This window comes from Hemibagrus wyckioides, linkage group LG11 (genome assembly GCF_019097595.1).
Source record: "Hemibagrus wyckioides isolate EC202008001 linkage group LG11, SWU_Hwy_1.0, whole genome shotgun sequence".
Lineage (NCBI taxonomy): Eukaryota > Metazoa > Chordata > Actinopteri > Siluriformes > Bagridae > Hemibagrus > Hemibagrus wyckioides.
The window spans coordinates 17,285,166-17,304,885 of NC_080720.1; the positions used below are offsets into that span (position 1 = coordinate 17,285,166).

A 19,720-nucleotide genomic window follows, 5' to 3' on the forward strand; every position below is an offset into this window, starting at 1 on the left:
CATGTTGTTTCTTTGAGACTCTTTCAGTCTCTGGTTTCATGTTCAGTTTTCCCCTCATGTGTGGTGCCACAAATTTGAATTTCCATTAGTTGGAAGCAATGCTCTATTTCCCCCATGGCTGAGAACACTTTGAGAGGAGCTGTGACCCAGGAAATGCACTTCTCCCTGACTGGAAGGCAGTGAGTTGCCCTCCATGCACCTGCTTGTAACCATGCACACCAGTATGACTGAACACATGCCTCTCCCTCACCCCTCTTAAGAGGGAAAACTTGGAGGGAGAGAGGGAGGGCAGTGAAGGACGGACACAGAGACGCAGGTGCAGGACATGAGCAAACTGACTGAGACAGTAACACGAAGCAAAAGAAGTGAGAGAGAAGGAGAATAACTGAAGTGATTGTAGCTGTGCTAGTTTGAAGATCCTTGTCAATTGCAGATTATGTCTTATAGGAAGAGGAGCTTCACTTTTGGGGCCTATGGAGGGTAAGAGTGTGTGTTGTATGTGTGTGTGTGTGTGTGTGTGTGTGTTTATTATGTAATTGTACATGTTTAATAAGACAATATTTTCAGTTGAACAGAATTGTTTCATTTAAAAACTATTTTCTTCTAAATAAATTACTGCTGGCACAATCTGTTAGCGAGGTCAAACAACACAATGTGTCCTCATGCCTGTAGGCATGTTATTAATGAGTGTCTGCTCTCCTCAACCGAACACTAATAGTGCTTAACAAAGAGAGAATGGTCCTACCACATGGAGAGGACAACACAAAATTGTGCTTAAGCCAGTGAGCAGAACACTGTGTTCAGGGCTGCTGTTCCTAAAAATCAAATAATCACCTGTTAAAGGTTATCCCTAGTTTATTTTATTTTTGGAACACTGTCATATATTGTACAGCGACTGGCCTATATAAATTGTATGTCCGCAGTCAGGAATCTGTCATGTGCTACATCATCAGGTTACAGACACAACCAGTCAGCAGCACTTTGGGTAAATACGGGCCGTTAATCAGCTACATGAGAAAGTTACACTGCAGCAGGCACTATTTGTTTACCTTCTCAGACGTACTGAAGAGGTTTCGCTCTCTACAATTCCGTAACCATAGAATTTGAAACTTTAATGCAGTTGGAGAATGTGTTTAAAAATAAGGTTATCATATTTTTATAAAAAAAAAAAAGAAAAAAAAGAAAAAAAAAGTATCAATGTAAACATTTATGGAAATAGATGCCATACCTCTAGCAGGAATGTGTCTGTGAATTAAAGCATTTCAAATCATGTTTTCTTTCAATCTCAGAATAACCAGGTCAGAATAACATTATAAAGAGTGTAATATAGTACCTCTTTCAGTACCACTATATATTTCAAATATCTGTATCAGTATTTGGTTGAAATTGTAAAATCAATCAATCAATCTTTCTTTTCCCCATGAATATGAAAATGACAATGAAAACAATCTCTCTGCAACCCTAAAAAATGTGTCTGGCTTTAAATATATATAATAAAATAAAAACTCCCACTTGCTCAGTAATTATTTATGTTTGTACTTGCTTGCAATATTTTCTAATGAATTTGGTCGGTTCTAAGTGAGTGTCTCAGGCTTGACTTAGGTTTTCAAATGCAGACGAATGAAACCATTAGCTCCCTCTATATGAAACAGTGAAAATTGCCATTAACAGATAATGAGTTGTTCATATAAAAGCTCTTTTTTGTTTATTTGACAGCACACTGCATTAAACTCTAATTAGATATCATAAAAGGTTCTGCATTAATGGCTGCTTTTTTTCTTCGTTCTCAATTGGCTTTCTGCATCAATTTCTTCTTTTACCTTGATGAGCACATTGTAGTCATGAGATTATGTGGTAGTCATGCTAAACACTTTCTCTACATAGTTTAGAGTATGTGTGATAGTGAGAGTGCTTGTTTTTGAGAACACATGTGACCTACCCACGTAGCTTTCCTTCACAGTTCATGTGTCTTCACAGTTACTATAAATGGGGGCTTGGCTGTTTTGAAGTTACAGCATGGTGACATTTGCAGTAACTTAGTATATATGAGGGTTTGATCTTTCCGTACGGCCACACTCTCAAGACTGATGTTTTAAAATTTTCATATGTGAATACTTGTAATGTTATACCTTTATGCATATATTAATTTTAACAAATGAAATTAAGTTCTTTTAATAGATCAGTTCACGAGAGCTGAAAAAAGAGCTGAAAAGCTAGCATTGGCTAGATAGTTTTGCTAAATAAGGCAATGGACCATTGAACATTCCTGCTTGCGTCTAGGAGTGGGCTGTTTTATCTGTGCTGTTGACACAACAGTGGCTCTTTTTATCCCATGTCAGCAAGATCCATGTGAACACACAGTGTTTTTATTGATACTCTTCTCTTGCTGAGGGGCTCTGACATTTACTACAGGCTCTGACATTTACAAAGGCAAGATTAGCAGGATGAGAGACAAGGCAAATAGATCAGAGACTTGATAGCGATTTCTTTTCCTAGCATGAGATACAAATGATCATTCAAGGAATAAAAAATGCAGACTTTCAGGAAGTCAGACTAACCACCTGTTTAGTTTGCCCATGGAGGTTAGTTTGTTTGTGCCAACCGATGAATTTAAAACAGAAAATCAAGCTTGTCCAAAGTACATTATATGTCAAAAAAGCCAAAAGTATGTATCATACCCATACATGCTTGCTGAAAATCTCCTTCCTTCTTAGAAAGCCTTCCACTAGATTTTGGAGCATGTCTGTTGGGATTTGCTCATTCGTTCACAAAAGCATCAATGAGGTCAGGCACTGATGTTGAGGAGGCCTGGGGAGCAGTCAGTGTTTCAGTTCATCCCAAAGATGTTCAATGAGGTTGATGTCAGGCTTCTGTGCAGGTCATTCTAGTTCTTTCACTTCACCTTTGGTAAACCTTATCTTAACAGACCTCACTTGGAATTGCCCCTTAGATCCAGTGATGAAAAAGTTTAAGGTTGCAGCATACAAAGACATTCTAGTCATTTATGTGCTTCCAGTTTGGCAACAGTTTGTGGAAGACCCGTGTGTGTGTGTGTGTGAGTGATGGTCAGTGTCTAGAAACTTTTCGCCACACAACGTATATAAATTATATATATTATTATGTATATAAATTGTTTTCATGACCTCAAGGACAGACAAGAGGTGTTGTTTCCACTGTTTTGTAGTAAAGGTGCATGGTGCAGCCACAGATAGTGTTACTGCCTCACAGCTTGAGGGTTCCCAGTCTGAACCGTAAACTTCAGTAACTGTTTGGGCCGAACTTCCACAAGTGTTTCACAACACTCTCTGTGTTTCTGGGAGGTGTTTTCTTCCCATGTACCATAAACATAGCAGTAGACATATTGACTACTCTTAATTGCCCCTAGGTGTAATTGAGTGTTTAAATATGTGTGAGAATATTGTGTGTATTTTCAGGTTTATAAGCAGTGGGACCACAAGTGCATTATTGTAACTTAATAAATTCCATTACTGAATTTACATAACTTAAATTCATTCTAAATCTATTGAAAAAAGTCTGAGGAAGATGGAGTACAGCAACAGAGTATAGCAGTCTACTTATGCATGCTCAGAACAGCTGAAACACTTTCATAACTGACCTTATAATTTGTTCATTCCCATTAGTGTGTTTGGCCTTGGATGAACAGCTCACAGATTTTACGCCTGATTTAAGTAGAGCAATGTACTGTAGTCAGTACACACCTACAGGATTAAATATTAAACTTCTCACGCATGGCTTTACACATTGGGATAAATATGAAGTGTGATAGTACAGTTTTTCTAAATTAAATATACACAAAAAGGATGACCTTCTGAGAATTCTTATCATAACATACCTAGTTAACTTTGGACCATTACCTAAATTATAGGTTTAACTATTAGGTGCCTGGGGGCACTAGATTGACTAACCTCTAACAGAAGGGGAAGTAGGGTTTAGGGGAGAAATTATGTATATTTAATTGTTTGTGTTCTGTAAAATATAAATTATTTTGTTAGTAAAGCAACACATTTTTCTTCTTCGCAGAGTGGACAAAACTTTTTCCAAGGCAAGAGGTCTGTGGTAAGACATTTATATATATATATATATATATATATATATATATCAATATGCTTATAAAAGTAAATACAATATAGAATATATTAGTTGGTCAGTAATAAGGTTCAATAATGCTATTAACCTTGTTGGAAAACATGCTGCTAATGTGTTTTCATTTATTTTGAACAATCTCCATCATTTCCACTTATTTGTTTGTGAATGCTATATATTTATAAGATGCAGCTGTGCTCTCTGGGATGCCTGAGGCATTGTCTGGATTTGATCTTCTGATGTTTCTTCTATTTTAATGATAGGAGGAAAGCTCAGTGCTGTTGTACCACTCATAAGGCCACAAGGCAATTCATTTTAAATTGTATAATTCATTTTAAATTTCCATGTTATTTATTTTGAAAAGTGAATACTTCCACAGTTACATTTAACAGAAGCACTGCATTTGGCTAAGTTTAAGAATGATGTAAAAAAAAAACATTGCCTATGAGGTGAAAGTAATCCGCCAGATTCATTTTAAAACTATGTTAGATAAATGAAAATGAAGTGCCTCTGGTAAATGGAATTGTGGTAGGATTTACATTTGTGTGTGAATTTGCTCAGATAAGTCTGGTAGCACATGCTAATGAGAACAAATACCTAAGAGAGACAACTCATTTTCCTACCTATTCTCTATTTCTCACAAGCTGTAACACACACATAGGAACACCAGACACAAAGCGTTGTTCATCAGTGTGCTGAGATTAGCATCAGTTTGAAGCTTAATGACAGTGTCTTGCTTTTGAAGCCTGCCTACGTTTTCCTTTGGGTGAACGAATATCCCAGACTCATTAAAAGTTTCACTCATTACAATGTTTTTCAAGAGGTGGGGGATGAGGAACTGTGCAGTTTATTGACTGTGCTGTACTATATAGACTCACCGACTATTTTATTAGGAATACCTTCCCCATTCATGAAATTTTCCAAAAAGCCAATCATGCAGCACCACCTCTATGCATGTAGTTTAGTTCAGTTCACATCAGATATCAGAAGGGGGGAAATGTGACCTCAGTAACTCTGACAGTGGCTTGTTGGTGCCAGATGACCTGGCGATGTTTTTTTTTTCAACCTTAAGCTGTCCAGCTTCTATGAGCCTGATCCCAGTTCTTGTTTTCAGATGCCTTGGCTGACAGGAGTTAAACCTGGTCTTCTGCTGTGGTTTTCTGATGTAGTAGTCCATCCACCTCATCCACCTTTGATATATGTTGTGTATTATGACTTTTATGCATACCTTGGATGTAAAGCGTGGTTCAAGTTTCTGTAGACTTCCTGTCATCTTGTCAACCAGTCTGGGCATTCACCTCTGATCGCTCTCATTAACCAGGAGTTTAAACTTGCTGGATATTTTTCCTTTTTCACACCACTCTGTATAAACTTTACAGGCTGTAATGTATGAAAATCCCAGTTTCTCAAATATTAAAACCAGATTGGCTACAACATCCATACCCATGGTCAAAGTCACTGACCAAAATCTTCCCCCATTCTGATGTTGTCACATTAACTGAAGCTCTTGACCTGTATCTGTATAATTTCAGATTTTATGGATAGTACTGCTACCACATGGTTGATTAGATAAATAATTAATAAACAGCGATATATGTGTTTTTATTATAATGACCACAAACTACACCTTTTTGTTACTGAGGTTAAAGTTGGATTCGAGTGTAGGAATAGCATTAATTACTTGTATTGTTATTGTCAGTGGAAAGACCTCACAGAGATTGTAAGGCAGTGTGTTTTTGTGTGTTTTATTGCCTTGACTTTAACTGAAAGTGTTCAGTAAAATAACTTGGCCAGCAAGGTCGAAATCAAAATTTTGTTAAGACAGCAGTTTCCACCCCTAATGCCATCAAATGTGTCACACTGAAAACTGAGCCTGTGTGACGGAAAACAACGCAGTGACTTTATCTTTCTTTGTTTTACTCCAACACGTTGCCAGAAATCATATAACAAAAAGGTAATGTCATGGTAACACTTGCCCTGAATAAAGACCAAGTCCTAATGAGACGATTAGTATTGTTTAGAAGGCACAATGCTCTTATGATTAGCCCATTCAGATCAGAATTACTCATCTGCCTACTATTCTGTATAAGCTATAATTTTTCCTCTGAATCACAGACCTCAGAGTGACTATGCCTCAGCCGTGGGCCAGCTGATTAGCTGTCTCAACTGAGTGGGTCTAGGACAAAGCTCTGGTGACATTAGATCTATTACTCTTCTTTATGTGCAGCCCAACTACACACAGACATGTTCTACTTGTCTATCTGACTAAGTAGTGGGAGAAGATAAACTTAACAGTGAGACGAAAACCCACTATGCGTTAACAATACTTTTTGTAACAATACTTTTCTTGTTCATGAGGAAGGACAGATTATACCAAAATAAATAATAAATAACAGAATTAATTAATGGCTAATTAATTGTTTTTCACTGTACTTTTCTCAATTTATTTCCTGATTATTATTATATAATTTTTGTTGTGTATTTTATATATTTATTCATTTATTTATTGTTTTGTGTATTCTTTTGTTTCCTGTATTTTTTTTATTTCTGTGCTTTTCTATCCATATGGGAGTGTTTAGATATATAAGTTTAGGCATAGCTATCAAGCCTAGAGTAAAGGGTAGGAGAGGGTCTGGGAGCACAGGGTTGAGGAGGCAGCAATACAGAGCTTTTGATTACAAGACTGATTAGGATTTGCAGGTGGAGATGGTGATGGGGTGATAGGATCTTCCACAAGATTTTCTGACATTTGTGTGTCATTGTGTTGATGGGCTGCATTGTGCAGTTAGAGACTGTGTGCAAAATGAGATGTGACATGAAGATGTGTTCACCTGCATGTGGTTCAGTTTGTTCAGCTAGCCAGCTAGTACACAAAACATTTGAACCTACAGAAAGAGAAGTCACAACCTAGAGCATATACGTTTTAAGCATTTCACATTTCAACCTGTAGAAGTGCTGAAGCAGATGTGTACCCACACACTGGTTAAAATAAAAAATGACTGAAACTACTCATATACATCTTATACAATAAAAGAAAAGCCTCTATGAAATTGATGCACTGTTTTGGTGCTGTGCATATCAGGGATTTGGGTTTGAAACAGCTTATTCATTAGCTTTAAATCACATGTTAAATCAAATGTTAACAGTGCATCTGAAATATCCTGTCATGTTTGTCCTGTTAGAACGAGAGGATAAAAGAACAGCAGCTTGACATGAGTTTCATACTTGTCAGCTTGCAGACCACTAAAGGACCACTGTGTCAGTGTAGCAAACTGTGAGCCACCACTAGAACATGAAGGAGTAAATAACCTAGAATTTTCTTCCTGTTCATTCAGCTGTCTCGCATCTCTGACTGTCTGTTGCAGTGTGCTTCACATTCAGAACAGCCAGCAGGCACAATGCAGCTACAGCTCTTATATCAATCAGCCAGTGGAAATAAGTAGGGAGGATGACACACTTGATCAACAGCCACCTTATTAGTATAAGGAAAAGGAAATACAGAAACGCAAAATAAATTTTACATAAATAAAAAAACAAAATATATAACAATGAAATCTGATTATTATTATTATTATTATTATTATTATTATTATTATTATTAACTGATAAATAATTAATTAAATAAATAAATAGTACATGCATACATTCATAAAGAAATAAATAGAGGAATTCAGATGTCCTGAGAGTTTTAGTGTTGTGAAGACAAAAGCTTGAACTAAGGTTTGTGTAAAATGGCAGCGTTGAATTTTGCATAGATGCTATAGTTTTATTATTGGATATATTGCTGTGCATACTCAGGAATATTGCAGACAGAAGGAGTGTTCTTGGGTTTTCCCAGTCCTGTCTGATAGCTCTAACTGACTAGGCTTGGGATGATTGATGATAGTGTCACGAATGTCAAGTTGGATGATTTAAATGTCTGTCAGACCAGACGGCGTGCTGTCTGCAGCTTTAAGATTGACAAAAATAAATTAGGTTGCTTTTAGTAACATGTGGTGCTAGTAACATATCCTATCTGAACCACAAAACATATAATTTTCATTTCATTTCATTGTCTGTACCACTTATCCGATCTATCATCGGGTCACGGGGAGCCTGTCGTCAGGCGTCATCGGGTATCAAGGCAGAATACACCCTGGACGAAGTAAAACATATAATATAATAGATAAATAATAACTTATGTTATGTTTATTTACAGGAAGCTAAATTTTCCTGCATCCAGACCTCTGTTAATTAAGCCAAACAAATGCCTGACTTAAAGCTACTACTACAGCTGACTCGTGTCTGTAATGATGTACATGATACGTGTTACCTCTGTCTGAACGCACCCCTTTCTTTTCCCCCTCAAAGCCACAGGTGATACTATCATCAGTCAGGGATAGGATTAGAAGTTGTGATAGGATGATGGTACACGATCTCACACAATCTCTGTGATGTGTTTTATAACTCATGCGACCTTTATACTAAATCCTCTAAAGCACTCTTTGTCCATTGGGAGCACTACAAATAGCACTGATGTGCCTCTACTGTTCTTGGTAATGGGTCTTGTAATGGGACTTTTATCTGAGATTTTCTCTTTTATGCTGTGACCACTAATAGAAATGCTTCTATGAATTTCACTCCCCCATTATGCATAATTGTGTGTGAAACTGTAAGACGGTAGTTTCAGTTTGTTTGAACAATGAACAATTGTTACTCTCATCCAGAATTATTTGAATTAGCTGGAGGTTTGTATATATAATAAACTGGATCTTCAGTGCAAAACCTTCTTAGCTTTAGAAGCAGTTGTGTGAGGAGAAGGGGCAGGGGAGACTTTTGGTGGTTGGGGGTGGGGTCAGTTTTTTCAGTTAAATAGTTAGATACGACATTATTTTGGCATTATTTTACACAAACTGTATTCTAGTTAAACTCAGAGCTCAATAACACCTGTGTTTATAGCTTTCACAACTGTGATCAAACATTAATCATTACAATGTACACTTTTTTTAAGTCTCAACCCCTCTCATATTATGTGTATAAATGCACTATGACTATTAAAACACCAATAAAACACCTTTCAAAATCACATCACACGTCTCTACACTGAAAAAGAGCACATTACTTCATTTAAATGTGTATCTGTATGTATTATTGCGCTGGGTTTATATTGACGTATGTTGTGTATGTTACCAATATTAACAGCTTCTTGTGTGACGGCCCCTTTTGCAAAGTCACGGCTAAAAATACTTAAAATACTTTAAACAATTTTACAAACTGCCTGGCACCTTTTAATTATACAGAGTTAACCATATAAAAGTTATGTGAATAATGTAAAAGTAAAACTGAATGAAGTGTAAATCAGTATGTGACTGCAAAATGACTAGCTGCCCCAAGCAATTGAGCCACATGGTTTCTTACCTGTTTCATAACAAGCATCAGGAGTTTACTGGAGTAAAGTTTCTAAAATATGAAGCTTTTCATTTTCATGTAAAATTACTCTAATGAGCACCTTTCATGCTTGATTTTAACCAATTTGATCTATGTACAAAGACAAACAAAACAACGTTACAGACAACAAAATGAATAAATAGACCCAATTTTACAAGTAATGAAGCATTTAGTATAGTCCTCCCGTATCTGTTTTCAAGTGGAGTTTAATGCTTCATTAACTTGCTCGATTGCTGCTGAAGTTGTAAAGAGGCAGACACTGTGTGTGTGTGTGTGTGTGTGTGTGTGTGTGAGAGAGAGAGATGAACAACTAGGTAAATATATCTGCCCAGCATGTCTCTTTTTATGAACAAGCTCATGCACATTACATTTGAAAGCTGAGGTTAATGAGAGTGTTTCAGTCTTATTACTGGCATAGCTTCTGTTTCTGTCTTATTAGATCTAATGTTAAAACATCTTGTATAAATAAACTGGCTATGGGAAATGAGGTCTGGGTTACGCATATTGACTACATTACAGAACATTAAATGATTCACAATACCAAGTGTGCTGTGCCCTGATAAGACAGAACCAATTACGTGGGCCAGTGTGGATATTTGTTCAAAAGGCAGAATAAAATAAGAGGTTTTTCTTAGTGTTAAGAGTTAAAATTGATCTTAGTAATGATGCCAAGCCATAGAATTTTAGGGGTTTTGGCCAGCTACAAATACAGGAGACTACAACTTTTCTGCTTGCTCAGCTAAATGTAATTAAAATACACCTAGCAGGAACAGCTAGTTCATTAAAGGGGAAAGCATAGGATTTGAAAGACAAGGTTTTGCAGTGCTTACTTTCACTTTGTGGTGTAGGCCTCCTGAACTCTCATTGCCATGGCCTGGGTTTGATTCCCTCAGTGTATCTGGTTTAAAACCTGTGCCAAATCAAAACATTCGGACCTGCTGTAGCAACCCATACAGGGAGCAGCCAAAAGAAAAACAACTTTCACTTTGTGGCATGCTGACTTCATTTACATGAACTTTGACCTAAGAATTCAAGAGCCTTCGTTTTGTGAGCCAAGAGAAAACAATCAGTTGGGACTGTGTTTTTTGTGGTCAATAAATAAATTCTTATCATAAAGTAACAGTGGAGAGGCTTTTGCCTCTCTGTTTTTTTTGTTTTTTTTTTACTGTTGCTTAGTGAACACCTGGAGAAAAAATTGTTAGAAAACAGAAAAGGTTAACCTTGTGGTCTTTCCAAAAATCACATGCCATCTGAAATGACTGATTGATTTTCAGCACAGTGAAAATTTTGTGTGGAAGAGGCTTATACACACACACACACTAGAACATAGTGGTAAGCCATGCACTTCAATATTATTACATGATCAATTTTTTGTGCTGCCAGAATAGTCTAGTTAGACCTGAGTGGAAGAAATTGAGATCAGTTAACTGTAAAATAAATAGTGGATTGTATTTTGATTTTTTATATATTTTTTAATAGACAGGATGGATTATGAGACTGTGTCACTTTTTAAATATGTAGACTTCAATTATTTATATTCTTTATATTTAATTAATGTTATATTTAAATCATTAAAATAATGATTAAATATGTTGTGTTCGTATTTGGACACACATTAACTGATGTGTTAAAATGTGTAAAGGCCATTTTTCCGTATACTGATGCTCAGTTAATCAACAACAAATATAATCACTATATAGTAAACTCATATTGGATAGTAAACTGAACTGCAGTGAGCTGAAACACTCAGCTGGATGCTTAAAATCCAAATTTTTCTTTTCTATTTTTGTATTGTTTGAATAGTTTGTTTTCTCATTCAGGCTGTTATCATGGAGGCATCCTGTCTGCAGACATTCCCTTGGGTTTTTGTAGTAATTGTTTTTTTCTCTCTGGCTGCTAGGATTATCTTGTTAGAGGATTTGTTGGCAACTCTGTCCTTCCTTTTTCCGTCTGCCTCTTTTGTCAGTTACTTTAGCCCTCGGGGTAGGGCACCTGACACCGGCTCCAGACTCCCCTGCCTAAAGAAACGTTATGACCAATATAAGACAATGCTTAGAAACAGGTTTGGTCTCTCTGTCACTCTCATCTTGACTGAATGAGCCAACAAACAATAAACCCAGCAATCAGGTAGCAGTCTCTGGAGTCTCTTAAACTGAAGTACAGACAGAAATCTCATAGTTTGTGTAAAGAAATGCATTCTGACATTCTGTCTCTGACCTGTGCCGAGTCTGGATGATGTTGAGATCCAAGAAAAGGAACACAATTACCAGGAGGTTCAGCCTGCTACAGGAGGTCCTGCTTAACATCAACTTGTGGTAAGACCTATAAGAAAGCAGGAATCAAATTAGCCTGTCTTCACAGTGACGTCTGGCAATGTGTCAGCATTGTATAAGAGTTTTTGGTTAGATGTAGTGGAGTTTTGGCTGTGGACAATTATAGATGACGATGTAGATGATCAGTTTTGGTTAATGAAATCAATGCAATCATGCATTAAAATCAACTTTTAGTTAGAGCTCAGGACGGGTATCAGACATAAACCAGCAAAAATACTGGATCAAATTTCTGAGAAAAAAAATCCTCACATGATTTTTTTTTTTTTTTACGTGACTGATTTTTAAAAAAATTATGTTTATGCTTTATACTTTATTTTATTTAATATACTTGTCTTGTAAGTGTAAGTGGTTAACTGAATGAGAAAGCTATGATTTAGCTTCCATAAATATCCTTATAAAGCTTTTTTTAAAAAAAAAAAAATAGGAAAAGAAATAGCGATATTGTGCTTGAATTTTAAGTTATGTTATTAAGGGACAGTTTTTTATTTTTACCTCAGTTTTGGATTTGGTTTGTTTTGGGATGTTGGATTTCCTGAGGTGGTTTGGAGCCTGGGAAAATTCTACACTCTGTAGTCACGTTCTAGTAAATTAGAGGATATAGGATACATTAGAGGGCTGAGACGTGGATTGTAGTAAGATTTTAAAAGGACTGTGGTTTGAATCACACACACACACACAATGCTATTCTTAGTAGTGCACACTTAGGCAGGGCTAATGGCACCACATGAAAAATCCTGAGTCAGATTGTAAATTAGATAAACATGTATGCTCTGATATAGATACTATTCTTTGGTGATGAGACAGTTTACAAAGAGGAGGAGAGAGAGAGAGAGAGAGAGAGAGAGAGGCAGTTCTAACTCATCTGTCCATTAGCTGTGTGCTGACCAGATTGCTCACCATTGATTTGTGCTCACGCAGCTACAGAGTAAGTATCCCTTTCTCTCTCTCTCCCTCTCTCTCTCTCTCTCTCTCTCACACACACACACACACACACACTCACTTTCTTTCATTACATTACTGTTTAGCATTGTTGTGAATAGTTAGTCAGTCTGCAGTATTGTAGTAGGTCACGAACAAGGTAATGCTAAGTGAGTGTTATATCTTTGATTACTTTAACTTATTTGTTATGGTTATCATTACGTATGGTTTGTAAGCCTCAGTTATTGTGCAGTTGTTATTAATAAGCACATTATTCAGTAACTGAAGTACAGAGGAACTCATGAGTAAATGTACAGCATGTAGTTATGAGAGTCTTACTGAGAGTTTAAAGTGTTAATCCATATCTGCAGTATGATGAAATCAGAAACAAAATTCCATCTATGGTTTGGTCTTTATTTCTCTCTCTCTCTCTCTCTCTCTCTATGGAGAGTAGTGTAGCAAATGGTGCAGTGATTTTATTATGACACACACCCACACAATGCTCAGGTACGCACACTCATGTCTCACATATCACATGTTCTATTAGCAGGTACGGCTGACAGAAGTCCTCAGAGTTGTACTGCATTGCATAGACTTTATTTTGTGAAGTATTTGCAGAATGTCTAGGCTAAAAAACTGAGAAAAGACATGGACATTTATGAGATATGCTTCTAAAGTCAATTGGAATGAAAGCACAAAAATACATGATGGTATTTTGTCTAAAATAAAATGAAAATTCAAACGTCATACACACATATACACCCATACCAGCCTCCTGCAACTTCTAAGTTTAGAAGACAGATCATCATTTATGTGGGAGATTCAGGGTCAACTTGCACAGGTACTTAAATTGATTTTCTGGGCAGACCCTTTAGATTTATGGAATTCTCAGTGCTTGGCACTCTTTATTTCTATTTATTTATTTATTTTTCAAACTTTTTCAGCAAATGACCCCAAATGGACATGGAAATGATTTTTGGCACACCTAGCCTCGATCACCCTACATTTTTCCAGATATAGTATATGACTGTAACATTTGGATGCTTTATTACACCAGTAACATTCACTCAGTGCTCACATTAAATGGATCACCAGTACACCTGCGCATTTATGCAGGTTTCCTTCAGCCAAACATCTGGCAGCAGCACAATGCCTAAAATAACTCGGACATGGACCAAGTGCTTCGGTTAATGTTCACATCAAAAATCAGAAGGGGAAAAAATGTTAATAGCATGGATGTTGGAACCAGATGTGCTGGTTTGAGTAATTTAGAAACAGCTGAGCTCCTGGGAGTTTCACACACAAAAAGCTTTAAAGTTCACACAGAACGATGTGCAAAACTTCCTGTGTGTGGAGGGTCTGTAGAGTGAAAGCCTTTGTTGATGAGAGAGAAGACTGGTTTGAGCTGACTGGTTTGCTACAAAAGCAAAAGATCATAAATTTAACTACATTTGCTAGGTGTGGTGTATCACATTGTGTGGACCTGCAAGGACCTGCAAGTGATGAGAGAGTGAAGTGATTTAAAAAATTACTGTTAATGTCTAGGCTTGTATAGTGCAGTGAGTGAAACAAATTACAGCGATAATTAATCATTTATAGTGCTTTGTGAAATGATAGGTTTGAGCCAGGATTCAGGCCTCAGCTAATAATAGACCTTTCTGACAGCATGAGTTTAACAAGGGAGAGTGAGAGGGCTGATTCCTCCATCCAGCTGCTTATAATAGCTCTCTACACAAGCCTGAACTCTGCACTCGCATGTATATTATCTTATTGTCTTATGTATATGTGTGTATGTATGTATATATATATATATATATATATATATATATATATATATATATATATATATATATATATATACATACATACTGCTTGCCTAAAATCCATACACAAGCACTGATCATATAACAGTACTGCAAAGACAGTTGTTCTTGTTACCCCTGTGTTCCTGTTACCTCTCTAAAATGGTGGCTTTTGTGTTGAGGAGGTGTGTGTTTTCTATTTCTACAGGAAAAACGATGGCAAAATCTTTCAAACGTCTAGCACATTAGAGTCTACGCACCTGACCCACTCATTACACCTGCCCCCTCATTCTGCACTTTTAAAGGTAAGAGACTTTGTGTTATTCCTTGCTTCACTCACTTCTCTTTTCATGTGGATCATTTCTACAGTGACAGTTTCACTGCACTGGTCACTGATTTCTCTTTTTAATTTCACTCAGCAGCTTTGCTTAATTCTTCCTTCATTCTGTTCCTCTCTGCTGTACATTTTATTACATTCACTTCAACACAGTTTCCCGCTAAAGCGAGAATGTCACCTGATGGTCTTGGCAAACTGTTGGCAAGGCACATTTAGTTTTAGTTTCATGGTGGAACTTAGGACAACTAGACTGGGGGAAGGGCTTTATTCATAAACCAAAAATGAAAAGTATAATACTTGTGCAATTGCAATTGTCATATGAACTTAAGTATCCTCTTACACAGTTAAAAAAGAGAAAGCACATAATTCCTGGAAAGTATCTCGTATTTCTGGAAGGTTTCTTAAAATCTCAGCAGAAAATTGTCAACCTGGTCAATCCATTTAATTCTGCCACAAATAAAATTATAATTATTTCCATAACCAAATGTCCACTAACATAATGGCCATTGTCTTGTTTAAATCTTTTTGTGCTCTGATACAACCACAGTCTTAAATGCAGAGACAGCTTTTAGTACATATAAAAGGCAACAGTGTTTAATTTAACGCAAGTTGTCATACAACAGCCCTTTTGTTTTGATTTTCTGGCAATCAGTTTCACAGCTTGTGTGCAATGGTCTTAAAAGCCTTACAAGTTTAGATTGCTTTTTTTCCTAAACCTTTATGTGTTTAGAAATTGAATGTCCAGTATTTACCCAGTATTACTGAAGCATTCATTCTTGTCACTCTTTAAAATCCCTTTTTATTTTCTATCCCTTTTAATGTGATGTTAACTAAGATTATGAGTTTTCAGCTTCAGATAGGTCCTTTGTTCACACACTCTCCTATGAGACATTTTCCTCTCCATTAACTCACTGATACTCCTTTATTCCTCCATCAGTGCCTCCCTATCCTGTATAGCCATTAACAATGGCTCAGAGTCCCCTGCTGGGGACTCTTACAATGTGCAAGGGGACATTTATGGATGTCACAGAATTATTATGAAGTGTGTTTGCTACTTCAAAGAGGCTGCAGTTCTGAAGTGCTTTTTTGGTGAAAGTTTTTCTCAGTCAACTAAAGAAAAGCTCAGTATTCTATAGCATTCTGTAGCAAAGTGCTTTTCAAGATGGTGACAGAAGTGGAATTTAAAGTTGGCATGATTAATTAGTAGTGTGGCCGAAGCATGAAATTGCATGAAAAAATGCAATTTCTATGCTAATTATTTCTTATAGATCTATGAATGAATACAGTTTACCATTTGCTTGTTTTTTTTTTTTTTTTTTTTAACAAATAAATTTTCAATTCCAAATCAGAGTAACGCAGAAGCTAAGTGACTTTCTAGCAACTGCAATGAAATCCAACACAACATAAATAGTAGGTTTTTAGAAATCTCATGCTTGGTGTCTCTGCTTTTTTTCTAGTTCTTTTCTATATTATGTGTCACTTCACCTGAGAGCGAAGCTCTGTTAGCAAAATATGGCTTTTCCCTCGATACATAGAATATATTTGTATGTCCAAATTGCAGTATTTTTCAGACACACACAGAGATAAATGTGGCACTTTCAAATCAGTTGTCTGTTAGATTCCTAGAAAGCAACATGTATTAAAATGTTCAAATGTGTGAATTGTGGGGTTAATGGAGAATAACAAGGTCTCTGAGGGCCACATTCTGAATCACAGTCTGAAAATCAATTTATTATTGATAAGAATAACCACAACACCACTTTTTATATATTTTTAACAAGGTACAGTGATAGGACACAGCCTTCCTGCAAAGCACATCTATTATCTTTTGGAGGCCATTCCCACGTGAATTCATACAGTTCTTAAGCTCAATAAAAAGAAAATAAAAATGATGAAATAAAAAGCTTGCAGCTCATATACATGGATCATTCCGGGACATATACTTTTCAGCACCACAAATTTTAGATTTTGTATTCACTCTGATCACTCTGTATTAGTGATCATTGTGTGTTTTGTAAGAAATCTAGGTTTAGGGAAGTAGCTGCAGTTTGAGGAAGTGATTGCTGTCACTCTAAAAATCCACTCTATAGCTGTTGGTTCTCATGGTACAACACACTAAAGGGAAACAAACAAGGGCAACGCACATATGCTTTAGTGTTCTTTAGCCTGACTTCACCATGGCCAGAAGATCTTTCATATACATCAATCCAGCTGTTAGGGCAGCACGTCTGCGTAGACGACACAGTGATGTGAGTACACTTCTCTTTATTTAGAGGCTGCATATGCAATGATAGAAAATGTATCTATTACATGTAACCCTGTTAAAGCTTTGGGTACTATTAATCACGTGCCTAAATAACTTTTTCATACTGGTGAAAAACAAGCAGCCTTCAGTGATTCTGCTTCAGCGTGTTTCATATGCTAGAGGAATAACGTCTTTAAGAACTGCAAGTATGAGTGAACCAGTGCAGTTGTGAGTACATTGTGTAATAAGACTGTGGACATGGTGTGCAATCTCATAAATGATTCTTCAATACTCATTTTGCAAATGCTGTGAATTAGTGCAAAACCACTGAATCAGCAGACCACAAGAAGAAGCATGTTGGATTTACAGTTTCACAAATTGTCACAGTAGAAGCTGATATCATTAGCCCTTAGGTACTTCGCCTTACATAAAGTGTATTTTCACTTATGCATTTACACACTGTAAATATACAAGTATATTTACATACCTTTAAATACATGCCAGTTATTCCTTGTTAAGTTTATTGCTGCTCCCATTAAAGTACATTAGTTTCAGTCATAACCATTATACAGTATTATTGCTCAGTATTTCATGTTTAAGTTTGTTTTCATGCATGTGAAGGCATGTTTATTCTTATATTTATAGTTAATTCTGCATTGTTTAAACAATCCATTTATTGTTGGTCAGTTCCTGCTTGTGTCTGATCTGCAAAATAACTTCATTCATAACTTTGTGTTCATAACAAAGAAAAAGCCATGTGTAAAAACGTGAATGAGCAAACACAATAACAAAAGCATCTGTCAATGAGGCAAGAGGAAACAGAAGAACAACTGTTATGCTGAAATCTTTCCATGTGAAAATGCATATTGCACCACTAACTGTTGCACCACTAACTTGTGTTTCTAATGGGAATCTAATATTTGAAAGCAAATTTGACCCACTATAGATGACTTGATGAAATTCAGTTTCCATGCTACTATATTATTTATATTATGTGATTTAAAGCTTGTGAACTTTAAGCTTATAACTTGTTTAATGTGTAATGGTTATACAACGTTTTGCTGACTTGATGGACTGCCAAAGTTTAAACTAGCAAGTGCTGCCAGAATCTTTTTGCTTTACAGATTATTAAAAATGACCCATCATAGAAAATCATAAATACTGCTGACACAATCCCAGCCATGACATGTTTGTGTTCAGTGAAAATATGTATCAAGTATTAAAGCCTTAAAGGTATTCACACTGTGGCAATATTATGTAAAAAGGTGGGGTAGTCTGCTCCGTCATCCCATTAATGTTAGTTAGCTGAGATTAAAAGCTGCCCTTACAATATAATTACAGTCATTACTGATTAAAGGCCTTCACAATTAAATGAATAGGCTAGAAAAACATTAAAGAAAATATCACATATTGTCTTTATTTATTTATGTCCGTGCTGTGATTCATGCTGTTCATCCTATATAAGGAGGGATTGCGCACAGGAGGATTTTTCAGAACAGAATGACAGTTTAGATTTCTGTAAATGAAAACTTTTATCTTATAATTATAATTTTATAATTTTATAATTTTATCTTATAATTTCTCTCTCTCTCTCTCTCTCTCTCTTGATTTGTCCCTAGAATTCAGATTTATTTGCAATGATTGAGCAGATGCAGGTAAACAGAGCTTGCATCTAGTCTCTGGAGAAAAAGAGTGAAGATGCTATTGTCTTCTTACACCCTTGTTTGTTGCAATGGCCTTGCTAGTGACACTCTCCTTTCTTCAGACATTCTGAGTCCTTTCTCCTGTACCTTTCTCAATCTCATTATGTATACCTTTTCAGTCTGCTCATTGTACACTCTTCTGTACACTATACAGCCTAGCTAATGCTTTTGCCTGTATTATATGCATTCTCTGATGCTGCGATGAAATGTACAGTATATATATATATATTTTCATCGGCTTTGTGGATAAACTGCCAACTCAATTTTTTGAGTGTGTAAAACGAGTGCTGACAATATAATTGCAGCTCATTTTCTGCTCTATAGAACAGCAGAATGGATGAGCAGAGATGCACACTTCCACCTCCTCTTAAAGTAAGTGTGCTTTTTATACAGATACAGTATATAGCCAAAGGTTTGTGGACATGTGCCCATCACACTCATATGTGCTTGCTGAACATCCCGTTCTAGATTTAGTCCTTCTTTTCTTGTTATAATAACCTCCACTCTTCTGGGAAGCCTTTTCACAAGATTTGTAATGTGGCTGTGGGGGAATTTTCCATTTATGCACAGGAGCATTAGTAAGGTCAGGCACTGATATTGGGTGAGGATGCCTGGGGAGCAGTCAGAATACCAAATCATCTAAAAGTTGTTCAGTGAACTTGAGGTCAGTGCTTTGTGCAGGTCTCACATGGATCTAGCTTTGTGCACAGGGACATTGTCATGCTGGAACAGATTTGGGTTGCTTAGCTCCAGTGAAGGGAAGTTGTAATGCTACAGCATACAAAGACATTCTGTACAGTCGAGTGCTTACAACTGTTGTGGCAACTGTTTGGGGAAAATACATAGGGGTG

General features: G+C 36.4%; 1 protein-coding gene across 13 annotated transcripts in view; it reads left to right on the forward strand.

Annotated features, from left to right (window-relative positions):
* Nucleotides 1-19,720, forward strand: part of rap1gapb (RAP1 GTPase activating protein b) — a 58,988-nt gene that overhangs the window by 26,972 nt on the left and 12,296 nt on the right. For 2 of the 13 annotated variants that reach the window (XM_058402586.1, XM_058402577.1), the window contains 3 exons: nt 14,793-14,889; nt 18,786-18,821; nt 19,194-19,241. In XM_058402586.1, the coding sequence (XP_058258569.1) occupies nt 18,804-18,821; nt 19,194-19,241 (66 nt within the window). In that variant the 5' untranslated portion in view covers nt 14,793-14,889; nt 18,786-18,803. Of the gene's footprint in view, nt 1-280; nt 481-4,041; nt 4,078-11,335; nt 11,847-13,266; nt 13,290-14,792; nt 14,890-16,352; nt 17,171-18,785; nt 18,822-19,193; nt 19,242-19,720 lie in introns of those variants that run through there. The other 11 variants (XM_058402578.1, XM_058402584.1, XM_058402583.1 and 8 more) reach the window with 11 other exon arrangements.